Below are 12,830 nucleotides of genomic sequence, written 5' to 3'. Positions count from 1 at the left end.
TTTGTTTTAACTTCTACTAAGAGACATAAAGATATCCAAGTCTGTGTCAGAGAGACCCAAACTGTGGAGACACTTAAAAATGGTGATCATGGAAACAGAGGTGAGGGTGGTGTGTTTGTACATTATCATCTACATTGCCATGTAAAGAGCCAGCTCACCCCTGTCTTGAGTTCATGAACACACTGTCAGTGCTTAGCTCTCAGACACACCTGGCAGGTAGGCTGAGTTCCTTTGTATTGGTGTTTGAGGAAAACTGTTTAGGACCACAGCTGAAACTGAAAACACCCACTCAATTCATTCCATCTCTTTGCAATGTTAGGATATAATGTCTTTTTGAAGACTCAACAAAAAACTATTTCTACATTTGATTTCAATATAAAGGTTGAGGAAATGTGCTCTTCTGAGCAAGGGGAGAGCAAAGGAAATTTGTAAGAGCTTGTGTCCAAGAAGGGCAATGAAAACAAGAAATAGCTTTTAAAATATCTAGTGTGTCCTTAAAGAACCAGTACTTATTGTATTGCTAGTAGCAGTAGAAGAATTTAAAAGATTCTGGATTGCTCTTATGTGTCAGCTTCTAGCAGCAATGTCATAACACATCTGCACTATTGTTCAGTCACTCATGTATTTCTGTAGCATTCAGAACAATGGAGTTTATGCACACCTACACATACATAAATATATACACATAAAATATGTAAGAAGGGTTGTATTTTAAGGGTTATGATGTCATCTCAAACAGAACTTGAGCTTCACTAGTTGTTACGCATACGTGAAAAAAACTCTATTTTGGAGCAGTTCTTCAAAAAGAAAATAATTTTTTTCCTGATAAAATGTTTAAGTTTCCTTTAAATTAAAAAAATGGTTCAGTGAAATAATTTTCAAGTGGAATTTTTTATGCAACTTAGATTAAAAGCTTTGTAAACAAACTCACACTATAGGGATATTATGTTATTAGGTGTATAATTTGTTAGGAACCAAAAGAATGTTGGAGAACTGTCTGATCTTTGAAAAGGAGTTATTTAAGAGGGGCAGCATACACAGATTCAGTAGCACTCTTCTATATAAATTTAGATGGGTTCATTACATTTTGACATAATTCCATCTTTAAAGAAGTTACAATTCCCATGCATTATTGTCTTCCATATTTTAATTTCTTTACACACAAGAATTACTACAATAATACTGTAATAAAGTTTAGACATCTTTTTGAGGCATGCCTGATATTTTTGCAGTATTTGAAGGTTAATTATTTCATATCAGTGGTGAAACTGAAGAAGTGCATGGGTATGATTTTCAACCAGAAATAATCTTATTGTTGCATGCAGATGCCCACAAATGCCTACATCAGTTGAGTAATAGTGTGTAAAAATATGTATTTTCAGAAAACTGCTCAGGCTTAACATTCAATTCCTAAGAGCATTTGACAGGGCATTTTTCATGTTTCATGTTTCTGTGGGTATAGATACACTCATTTTCTTGCAGTCAATGCAACTATTCAAAGACTGTGTTAAATGATGCCTGAATCTTCACAGGATTAGAACACACATTTGCAAAGATCTGAAAACAAATTGCAACATACCAGAACTAAGATTAAAATATTGGCCTTAGTGAGATGTATAGTAAAATTCACATGTTGTGTGTTGTCCTTAAAACTAACTCACAGCTGCCACGGTTACTCTTGATATGCTGGATAGAAATTTACTTCCTAAGCCTATCCTCAACTTAACTGTTAGTACAAATTAATAAAATTTTGTTTGTGGAAATTCAGTCATTTGCTAGGTCTTCCTAGAATGGAAAATTTACAAGCATTACTGGCCTATGTTCATTAACTCACAGACATCTTAAATAGACTTGAAGTAAATGAAATCTTTCAGAGACATGTTTCAGTCATCCCTCTCATGGCATCCTTTGTATTTCAGGACCCTAAACGTCATTTAGAAGAGCATGTGGATGTGCTGATGACCTCAAACATTGTCCAGTGTTTAGCTGCTATGTTGGATACGGTTGTATTTAAATAACTGATTTACCGCTGGTGATACTTTCTGTGTATATTTGTTTATTGTTTCTAATACAAAACAGAGACTGGTGAGGCTCTATTTGATTAAATGGAGAGAGACATCTGACTTCATTTGCAATGTAAGTGCAGCACTATAACACCTCTCAGTCTCTAATTGTGCATTTGCTTCAGTTTCTTTATGTCAAGGTCCTCACAGATTCCAAAGCATTCAAGAACACGATGTGGGGAAAAAATTGAGTACCTTTTCATTTAATATTTGGGGGGGGGGGGGAGGGAAATCAGTAAAACATATATATTTTGATTGTTGCAACATAATAAAAATACATTTACAAATCTGTCTTAAGTTCTGGACAGTGTTTTTTGAGAAAGGACAGCGGGAATTAACAAACTAGAAAAAAGTGTTAGTAAACATTTGTTTCCCCCCACTGTAAAACTACTGAGATACTAATTGCTAGGAAAGCAAAAATTCTCTACTGGAATTTGGCTCCCATGGATTTCCAGTTACTCTCATGGAGATTAAAACAAAAAAATCATAGTGCTGAATTCTGAGGATGTACAAAACCAAAAATGCTGAAAATTCCTCTGTCAGTTCCCTTTGAATATTATTCAAACCCTAATATCTACACAAGACAACTGACCTTAAGGAAATTAATTCAGTTGCTGATAACTGAATCACAGAACTCTCACAAGCAGTGTCATAAATAGCAGTATTCTGAGAATAAACATTAAAGTGACAGAGGCTGTTCTAGGTTACATGAACCCACCCTCCTGTGAGAGAACATATATGAGGCGTCCATATATATAAGTATGTGGAAAGAGTCCCAACTAGAATATGACATTTTAAACCATTTCTACTGGCTGGAGAGGGAACCACTTGCAGGAAGGCAGGTGGGTTGCTTGGTTTGAAGCAGGCAAAGCCAAATATCTGGGTTTGGGGAGTGACTCTGGGTTTTGGGCAAGGGCTGATTGGAATTTTTCATTAGGGTTCTTTTTTTCAAGTGTTGGTTGTTGTTTAGGTTGATTTGATTCTTTTGTCTGGGCAGAAGTTTTCTTTTTCTCTTTACTGTTGGTTTGGGGCTTTTTTTAATAAAGAGCAACAGTAGTGGCAGGCTATCTGCAAAACTATCTCAGGTTGAAGATAATTTTTTAAAAATTGACTTCTTATTTGCATACTAAGGAATAACACTTAAATTGTCTTATTTTCTGGCTTATGCCCATATTTACTTACACTTTACCATTCAAAGATTTTTCTTTTGTTTGAAATTTCTTATTGAGGCCTTTTAATTTACTATTTTAGACTAACTCTCTCTCAAAGTATATTTAGCGTGCACTTACTTCAGAGGGAAACATGCAGATTTTTGCAGCTGCCCTCCTTATGGCCTTCCCTCTGCCCCCACAGTAGGCAGTGGAATATCAGACTGGGAAAATGGAGACATACCAAACCACATTTGCCTGCGTGTAGTTAAAGGGAAGTTCTTTCTGGAGATTGCCACTGCAAACCCGCGGGTAGTTGGGGAGGGCTGCAGTCAGGCCTCGCGTTGCCGGCTGCGCGCCCGGGGTGAGACGGGGCAGGAGCTGATCGAGGAGCCTGCCCCGGGGCTCGTCTGCCGGGGGGCTCTGCATCCCTGCCGCTCTCTACTCCCACACACACGTGTAACACCACGAGGGAGACAGAGTTTGGCAGGTCGTGGGTAACATGGCACTGCAGAACAGGAGAGGAGCTAGCGCAGTGCTGCAGTGTATACATGCGTGAGAGGCTGGTGTAAGCAGGGAGACAAACCAGTGAGTCTTACATATTCTAAATTAATTTTGACAAATGTACATCTTGCAGAGGGTAGCTGAAGGGAATCTGTTGGAGACGCAGATCTCCCGTAGTATAAGCCTGTGCTGTGGTACCCTGCTTTCTATTCACTCCTCAGTTTAACTTGGAGACACAATTTTCCATTTACCAAGATGTTACACGAATAATAAAAAGGCAGGTTTTTGGGGCATCCTTCCTTATTTTTGTCCAGTGCTTCAGGAGCGGATTTGGAAGAATTGTGTGTATGCGGTAACCTGAAAAGCAGCAGCCCATATATGATGTTGGAGGAAGAAAGAGATTTTCAAGCAGCCACCTTCTGAGCCTCCAGCCGCAATGGAGCAGACCTTCATTAGCAGCATGACCCCTTGTCACCTGTCAGCGTGAAGGACGGGCATATTGTATTAGCAAACCTCACTCCATTCTATGACGATTCTGTAACACCACCTGCCATTGCATATCCCCCCTATTATACCAGTTTAGGAGTTGTGCACTGAAGATTTTTGGCATATATTAGCACTTCCATGTGATTGGCAGTATACCACTGAATTCATTGCAGCTCTGCATCTATATGGCTGTAGCTCTGCAATTCAGGGCAGCGTTTCCGAGGGTTTATCTGCATTTCGGTCCATCTCCTGCCTGCATAAGTCCATTAATGTTCTGTTGTTGCAAACAGGGAAAGGGAAGGGTGTGCACTGGTGAAGCAAGTGTTGGAAACATTAGTTAGAACTGATAATAATGAAACCGTTTTCTTAACACTGAAAGAAGGTGTGTGTGGAAAGTTGCATGCGCTGAACCACTCGAGTAAAACAGTGAACTGCTTGCTTTTTGCTTCATAAATTGTCTTATTAGAATAATTTCCTTGGAGAGAGTGCGTGTATGTCGGCATCTGTGAAACACCAAATAACCAAAGTAGCTCACGGTTAAGAAACAGAAAAATAAATGGCCACGGGATTTGAAAGCATTGAAATACACATTCTGTCAAGTCATCCTGGTTCTAGTCTTCTCTGGATTTGAGTTTGCAAAGTTTCAGTCTGGCTTCAGGCAGTTATGCCGTGGTTCGGTTTATTATGTGGTGGTTCAGGCTGCATTATCTGTCAGTGAAATTTGAAGCTGGCTGCTGATGTCACCTGGGAAGAGATGTGGTCTGTGAAATACCTGAAGTCCAAACCACTAAGGGGACAACACTAAGAAAAATGGAACAGGAGAGCTCCTGCCCAGTCAGAAAAACCCAAACCCCAAACGCACAAAAAAAACCCCGAAAAACAAACCCCATGCTTTTAAACTCTCGGGCAGGCTTCCCTAGGAAGAGAAACAGAGACTGGTGCTTGGCCAAGGCGGGGTGGTGAGCGGGCCCCCTGAACTCTTCGGACACATCTTTGCGCCTTGGGGGGTCCCGCTCTCAATAGCGGGGGGCTCGGCCGCGCACCCCGCGGGACTCGGGCCGGTCCCTGCGGTCACCGGGAGCCCCCGCCCGCCTGGGAGCGCAGCCCGGGCCGCGGACACCCCTGGGCAGAGGGTGCCGGCGGCTCCTGCCGCAGCACCACCGAGGTTTGGGTTTCTCAGCTCCGATCGACCCCGCGGCCGGGGCGGGCCGCGGCCCCTGCAAGGGCGCTGCCAGAAATGTGCCCCTCCCGAGAGCTGCCCGCGGGACTGAGTCACTGAGGGAAAGCAGGCACCGAGAGGAAAGAAATCCGGACACGGATGGGGAGGTGGACGCCTTCCACGCTGTTTTGCTGATAATTTCAGGCATTACGGCTCCCAGATAAAATATTTATTTACTAAAGAACTCGTAAACATCGCGGCAAATACATTAGGGCACTTCGGCTGCGGGGCTTATGATTATTTCAGAAGTTAAAAGAGATGATACGCGGCCGCTGTCAGCGAGGACGGAGGGTGTATTTTCCCCCGCGAAACAGGCACGGGTGGGAAGGGTGGGGGCGATGCGCCGGGGATCGCTCAGAAGAGCCGGGGGAGAGGGACTGCGCCCCGCTGGGGACAAACCGCGGGGGTGAGCTGAGGGCAGCGGCCGCCGAGCCCCGCGCTCCCCTCGCCATCGCTCCCCAAAGCGCCCAGGACCCGCTCCTCTCCCTGACGCACAAAGGTGGGGTACACGCGCGCAATATTTGGGGAATCGCAGGGTTCGGGTTTATTTTCCAGCCGTAGTCAAAAAAAAAAACAAAAAAAAAAAGCTAGAAAGGTCACATAATAATGAGCTCTCACAGCAAACACACTATTCCCTTCCCCCTTTCCCTTCCTTCTATCTCACAATAAAATCATCTCCTTCAATTTGCCATGATCGTCGCGACCAGGAGCCAGGTGATTATCCTAATTAATGTCTATCTAATTAAATTACTGTCAGCGGTTAACCAATGGCAGAAGCCGTTTCATCCTCTCCACAAGCAGCAAGATCAAAAGTGAGTCTTTCCTGATTGCTGCATAGTGTCAATTGGCCAATCTCTTCTCCCTGGGAAGGGAGAAAAAAAAAAAAAAAAAAAAAAAAAAAAAAAAAAAAAAAAAAAAGTAAATCAAACGTTTGGGAAGCATTTGGTAGATGAAGTGCTTTCTGCCTAGTGTGGGTCCCAGGATGTCTAGCTTCTGATACTAGGAAGCCCTTTCAGATCCAGGGACGGAAGGGTTATTACTGTGGTGCTAGAGCTATGCAGCTGGAGCATTGTCTTTCTCCCTCTATCATGCTCTCCAAGAAATTTCTCAATGTGAGCAGCAGTTACCCACATGCAGGCGGATCTGAGCTTGCCTTGCATGATCATCCCATTATCTCGACCACTGACAACCTGGAGAGAAGTTCACCTTTGAAAAAAATTACCAGGGGGATGACGAATCAGTCAGATACAGACAATTTTCCTGACTCCAAGGACACACCAGGGGACGTCCAGAGAAATAAACTCTCTCCCGTCTTGGACGGGGTCTCTGAGCTTCGTCACAGTTTCGATGGATCTGCTGCAGATCGCTATCTGCTCTCTCAGTCCAGCCAGCCCCAGTCTGCTGCCTCTGCTCCTAGTACCATGTTCCCTTATCCCAGCCAGCATGGACCTGCTCACCCAGCCTTCTCCATCGCCAGCCCCAGCCGCTACATGGCTCATCATCCTGTGATCACCAACGGAGCTTATAACAGCCTCCTGTCCAACTCTTCTCCGCAAGGCTACCCCACGGCGGGCTACCCGTACCCCCAGCAGTATGGCCATTCCTACCAAGGGGCACCTTTCTACCAGTTCTCCTCCACCCAGCCGGGGCTGGTTCCCGGCAAGGCTCAGGTCTACCTGTGCAACAGGCCACTCTGGCTGAAATTTCACCGGCACCAGACGGAGATGATCATCACCAAGCAGGGAAGGTAAGCCTCCGCGCGGACCTTTTGGGTGTCGGGGCTGAGCCGCGGACATTCGCCGGGGAGCCGCCCGGAGCCTCCGCGCCCCGGCGGAGCCGTCCCCCGCCACCGGGGCCGCTGCCCTGGCCGCCGGGAGCTCCGGTGCGGGTCCCCGCCGGAGCCGTTCCCGCCGCAGCCGGTCCCTGCCCGGGCAGCCCTCTCTGCCTCCCCGCGAGTTCCCGCGCCCGCTGCGCTCAGCCCTTCCCCGCGGAAAGCTCGGCACTCCGGGAGGGGGCTGCTTTGGATTTTTATTTCCCAGCCGCTATCGGGAGCCGTGAGGATAAAGCACAACGGCTGGGTGTTCCGCGTGTGCCTGTCGCTGCCGATGGCTTGCTTTCCTTCTTCCCTTTATTTTTCTTTTTTTTCCCTTTTCTTTTTTTTCCCTTTTTTTTTTTTTTTTATAGGCGCATGTTCCCTTTCCTAAGCTTTAATATTTCTGGTCTCGACCCTACGGCTCACTACAATATTTTTGTGGATGTAATTTTGGCGGACCCTAATCACTGGAGATTTCAGGGAGGCAAATGGGTTCCTTGCGGCAAGGCGGACACCAATGTACAAGGCAAGTTCCTCCAATTAACACTTTTCCCGACACATATGTAGGTGAGAATGATTAATTAATGCCTTTGCGGACTGGCTCTGGCGACTTCTAAACGCAAATGGGCCAACGATGTTTAAAAAAAAAATAGAAAAAAAGGAGGGTGGAGGAGAAAGTAAAAGGTGTTCGGAAAAAGCTGTTTTAATCCTTTTAGTTTAAAATTAAGGGAGTTTTGGCAGTAAAATATTGTCCACTTAGCGGGGTTCTTCACCCTCGTGTGCGGATGCAGCAGCAGAACCGGGGTACAGGCTAGAACTGTGATGTGGTTGTGTTTTTCGTTGTTTTGCTTAGGAAACCGGGTGTATATGCATCCCGACTCCCCCAACACGGGAGCCCACTGGATGCGTCAGGAAATCTCCTTTGGGAAACTAAAACTTACAAACAATAAAGGAGCATCAAACAACAACGGGCAGGTCAGTGGGGGAACGCAGACGCTGCCAGAATTATTTGTATTTCTTCAGTTAAAATCCTACCGTTTCCGAAAGGACGTGTATTTTTTTTTTTTTTTTTTTTTTTAGATCGTGTCGTTAGGTGAAAATAAAAGGGGGGTGGTGGTGAGAAAGTCCTCCCATTTCATTTTGCCACGGGCCTCGCCGGCCCTGAGCGCGTTGCCCAAGCTGACAGCGCTGTCCGGTGCGGCCGGGGAAGTCCGCAAGCGTCCCGGGGAGGCGGCGGCCAGCGGGCATCGCTCTCCTCGTCCTTCTCGCTCTAATTTCTTCTTTCTCCCCGCGTCCCCCTCCCTCCTTTTGCCATGCCTGACAGATGGTGGTTTTGCAGTCCCTTCACAAGTACCAACCTCGCTTGCATGTGGTGGAGGTGAACGAAGACGGGACGGAGGATACCAACCAGCCGGGCAGAGTGCAGACATTCACGTTCCCCGAGACGCAGTTCATTGCCGTCACCGCCTACCAGAACACCGATGTAAAGAGCTCCCTGGTTTATTCCCCTCGCGGTCTCCCCGCTCCCCGCAAGGCAGCCCACCGGGGATGGCCCGGCTGCTGCTCACCCTACCCCGGGTCTCCGGCGCCGGGAGACGGGGCTCCCCGTTCCCCACTTTGTGCCAGCCCTCCCGGGCCATCCCCAGGGCGGCCGCAGCCGCTTGGGCCGCCTTCGCCCCAGGAGCCCCCTCCGGGTGCCCGCAGCGGCATCGCCCTCCCGCCAGGATGGGCGCGATCCTGCCCCTCCGCCCGGGGCTGGGCGCTGGCCCGCAGCGTTTATCTCCCAGTCGGAAACAGCTTAGTTAGCTGTTAAGCTGTTAGCTTAAGCTTTAAGTCTGCAAAGATCAATTAACATCCTCATTGATTGCGCCGGGGGTGACGGAGCAACTTCCTCAAATTAAAAGCTCGTTAATGCCTGGATGCGTTTCGGAGTGGTCTGGCTTTGCTACAGACTGGTGCCCCCTTTTCAAATGACATATGTTCAGTCCACATTCTCGCTTTAATTATTTTGCTCCATGCAAATGCAAACTCCTAGTTACCGTTCTGCGGTACGTTTTGCCTAATTTCTGGATTTCAGCATATTCAGACCCATGCACTAGGAATGCTGAACATGTCTCAAAATATGGGGTTAAATATTGATTTTTCCGTACTTTTTCCAACAACGTAAATCTTAAAATTAGACTGTGATGTCTATAAGCATGCCAGAGCTGATTTTTCACGATTTAAAGGCAGTATGATTGACTAGAGTAAAGCTTGGTCCTTTAAAAACATGTTGGCTGCACTGGGGTATATTTTTCAGGCTTTCACAAAGTGTGCTCTGCTTCTCTCTTTCCCTAGATCACACAGCTGAAAATAGATCACAACCCTTTCGCCAAAGGATTCCGAGACAATTATGACACGTAAGTAAACCGGATTTTTACTACCCTTCTGCCGGCTGCACACACATGTCAAAGGGGGGAGATTTAGGATGAGGGCTGGCTCATTTCACACCGAGATGTGTAATGTCAGGCTTTCCTAGAGCCCTCCGGGAGGGAAGCACACGCCCGCTGCCGCACGGGGGCTGTCCCTGCGGCGAGGCCCTGCGCAGCCCTGAGGCCGCTGCCTCGCTGCCCGCGCCCGAGTCCGCATCTCGCTTTGGCACTTGCGGCGGTTCTGTTGTTGGTTTTTCCTGGCACGTATCTTGGCGCCTCTTTCCAAGCTTCCGTTTCACTTGCGCGTAAGGGCTCCGAAAGAAGCACCGGAGCAGCAGGGGCTCGGTCCCCGGCAACCCGCCGGGTCTGCATCATTCCGAGGTCCGCAGAGCCGGGGACCGGAGGGAAATGTCTTCGTCTCGTTTTATTCTTCGCCGGGGTTGAATTTTTTTTCTCCTTCTCCCTTCTGGGTGGAGCTAAAGCGTCGGAAGTTTTAATCGCGGTGTGTCCCTGTTCTGCCTCTGCCCGTCCGGCTCCGAGGCGGTCTGACCCCGGCCCTGACGCCCGGTGTCCCTCTGGCTGCGGCTGCGGGGCGGCATCAACGCTCGGCCCCCGCCGCCGCCTTTCGCGACCCTCGGGACAAAAACGGGGCAATCCCGGCCTGCAGGCCCTGCAGGCAGCCTTCCCCTGGCCCGACGTGCGACCCGCCCGGCATCCCCCTGCCCTGCCTGGGGCACTGCCCGTACACCCGCAGGAGCAGACTGCAGGAATTCACTTGTCCTGCTGCAAGCTCTGGTTTGTGGGACAGGCCCCCGGCTTTGAGGAGGAAAACCTTTTCCTCTCTAAACTGTGGCGGGGAGCGGCCTCACTTGGCCTCGAGCGCCTCACCCCGTGCGTATCTTGAGCGCCCGCTTGAGCCTCTGCTCGGACCGCGGTCCGGCCGCCGCCAGCAGCAGGCTCGCAGGGCGAGGGTGCAAACGGCGCCCAGAGCTGAACTAGGGCGAGAGGGGCCCGGGGCCGAGCTCCAGCGCTCCCCAGGGAGCCGCTTGTGCTGTGGCCGCTTTCCCCAGGGGGCAGGGGTCGCCGAGGCTGTGGCGGAGACTGCTCTCGGGAGGGCGGCGGCGGTCCCTGGTGCCGCAGAGGGCGGCAGCCGAGCCTGGCTGCTCTCCGGGAGTTCTGCGAGAGTATGTGCGGCCTTGGGAAAGGCCTTCGGCCCCAGCCAAAAGTGCCTTTCCCTTTTTGATAGGAAAAAACTTTATAGGGCGTCACTTGAAAGGAGACGGGGGGGAGGGGGAAGCTTCAATGTTGTCTAGCACGTTGGATTTGTTTAAGGGCCAAGTTTATTTTGGATAAGAAATTCCAGGAGGCGTGGAGGGTTAATTAAAGCACAGTTTTAGCCTGAATTAAATACAGATAGTAGTTATTCATCCATTAAAGTTTTTATAATCGCAAATTGCAGCCCAGCATGGGAGAATTATATATAGGCCAAGCAGGGAACACTGGAAGTGTCTGGCTTTACATTTCCTACAGTAGGTGTTTAAAGATTAGCTTAATTTAAACTCAGTAAAATGTTGATGGTTCGTCTGTGACTCCCAATAATAAGTGTTAAACAGCCGACAGAATTCCGTAGTCTGCCATTCATGCTGCTCGCGGCAAATGACCGGGCTGGCTGCCTGTTGCACGCGTGGTGTGGTGGGTCCGGTCAGCGTGTCACAGCGCGGGATCCCACGCTTTTGGGTTGTGGGTTCGGACCGGAGAGAGGGATCTCAGCCCCGTCAAGGAATGGCCAACCGGTTCCGAAAGATTTGCTCTCCATGCTTGCCCCCGTCTTTCCTCTTCCCCGTTAAAGGCCCTCGGCGCTGCAGATGCCAGAGGCCAAGCCCGGAGAGGAGCTCAGGCTCCCGGGCAGGGCCGGAGCGCGCTGGGACGGCGCCGTCCCGTTCGTCCCCCGAGGGCCGCGTTCGGCCGGGTGCCGCGCCGAGGAGGGCGCCGGGCTGCGGCGGACACCCAGCTCTCTCCCCTTCTCTTGGGCAGGATCTACACGGGCTGCGACATGGACCGGCTGACGCCTTCCCCCAACGACTCGCCCCGCTCGCAGATCGTGCCCGGGGCCCGCTACGCCATGGCCGGCTCCTTCCTCCAGGACCAGTTCGTGAGTAACTACGCCAAGTCCCGCTTCCATCCCGGGGCAGGAGCCGGCCCGGGGCCCGGCGCCGACCGCAGCGTGCCCCACACCAACGGGCTGCTCTCCCCACAGCAAGCCGAGGACCCGGGGGCCCCCTCGCCGCAGCGCTGGTTCGTCGCCCCCGCCAACAACCGCCTCGACTTCGCCGCCTCCGCCTACGACACGGCCACCGACTTCGCCGGCAACGCGGCCACGCTGCTGTCCTACGCGGCCGCGGGCGTCAAGGCGCTGCCGCTGCAGGCGGCCGGCTGCGCGGGGCGGCCGCTGGGCTACTACGCCGACCCGTCGGGCTGGGGGGCCCGCAGCCCCCCGCAGTACTGCAGCAAGTCGGGCTCTGTGCTCTCCTGCTGGCCCAACAGCGCGGCGGCGGCGCGCATGGCCGCCGGCAACCCCTACCTGGGGGAGGAGGCGGAGAGCCTGGCCCCCGAGCGGTCCCCCTTGCCGGGCGCCGAGGACTCCAAGCCCAAAGATTTGTCCGACTCCAGCTGGATCGAGACGCCGTCGTCCATTAAGTCCATCGACTCCTCCGATTCTGGGATTTACGAGCAGGCCAAAAGGAGGCGGATCTCCCCCTCGGACACCCCGGTGTCCGAGAGCTCCTCGCCCCTCAAGAGCGAGGTGCTTACCCAGCGGGACTGCGAAAAGACCTGCGCCAAGGACATCGGCTATTACGGCTTCTACTCGCACAGCTAGGCGCGGCCGCCGGCCCGCCGTCCTTTTGCACAATAACTCCTCCGCGTTAGCGCACTGACCCCTGCCCCTAGCTGCCCCATCCGTGCCCCGGCCCGGCAGGGAGGCAGGCAGGCGGGCTGAGCCGCGGCCGCCGCCGCCGCCTCCCCGCCCCGCTCCCCGCCCGGCCCGGCCCGGTCCGGCGGCGCCCCGGGGGCGCGGGGGGCACTGCCGCACCGAAACCCACTGATCAGTAGGATGCTTAGACTCTCAAACCGTACAGCGCTTCCTTCCTTTTACCACGGATGGATTCTAGGGGAAACAGTAATAGT

The 12,830-nt window shown here is 50.8% G+C and overlaps 2 protein-coding genes across 3 annotated transcripts in view; both read left to right on the top strand.

Annotated features, from left to right (window-relative positions):
* PSMD14 (proteasome 26S subunit, non-ATPase 14) overlaps window positions 1-2,352 on the top strand; it is a 46,562-nt gene extending 44,210 nt beyond the window's left edge. Inside the window, exon 13 of the mRNA XM_054277857.1 lies at window positions 1,920-2,352. Within this exon, the coding sequence (XP_054133832.1) occupies window positions 1,920-2,018 (99 nt within the window). The 3' untranslated portion in view covers window positions 2,019-2,352. The remainder of the gene's footprint in view (window positions 1-1,919) is intronic.
* Window positions 2,353-6,351: 3,999 nt separating this feature from the next.
* TBR1 (T-box brain transcription factor 1) lies at window positions 6,352-12,615 on the top strand. Of its 2 annotated transcripts, XM_054278205.1 has the most exons (7): window positions 6,352-7,167; window positions 7,605-7,759; window positions 8,087-8,208; window positions 8,558-8,716; window positions 9,571-9,632; window positions 11,679-11,796; window positions 11,902-12,615. In XM_054278205.1, the coding sequence occupies exons 1-7, from the start codon at window positions 6,476-6,478 to the stop codon at window positions 12,520-12,522; spliced, it is 1,929 nt and encodes a 642-aa protein (XP_054134180.1). In that variant the 5' UTR covers window positions 6,352-6,475; the 3' UTR covers window positions 12,523-12,615. The 2 variants fall into 2 exon arrangements, with proteins under 2 accessions (XP_054134180.1, XP_054134178.1); XM_054278203.1 differs by having other exon boundaries at window positions 11,679-12,615.
* Window positions 12,616-12,830: the final 215 nt, after the last annotated feature.

Source organism: Melozone crissalis, unplaced genomic scaffold (genome assembly GCF_028551555.1).
Source record: "Melozone crissalis strain CALT ecotype California unplaced genomic scaffold, PUWL_Pcris_2 ptg000023l_1, whole genome shotgun sequence".
Classification (NCBI taxonomy): domain Eukaryota; kingdom Metazoa; phylum Chordata; class Aves; order Passeriformes; family Passerellidae; genus Melozone; species Melozone crissalis.
The sequence above is the reverse complement of the archived record's forward strand: the minus strand, read 5'-3'. Positions and strand labels throughout refer to the sequence as shown.

What these genes read in the sequence shown, in the direction of transcription:
- TBR1 (XM_054278203.1), top strand. Translation starts at nt 6,476, where the DNA reads ATGCAGCTGGAGCATTGTCTTTCTCCCTCTATCATGCTCTCCAAGAAA. An exon ending in ATCATCACCAAGCAGGGAAG is followed by an intron (nt 7,168 to 7,604) that starts GTAAGCCTCCGC and finishes TTTTTTTTATAG; the next exon opens with GCGCATGTTCCCTTTCCTAA. An exon ending in CATCAAACAACAACGGGCAG is followed by an intron (nt 8,209 to 8,557) that starts GTCAGTGGGGGA and finishes CATGCCTGACAG; the next exon opens with ATGGTGGTTTTGCAGTCCCT.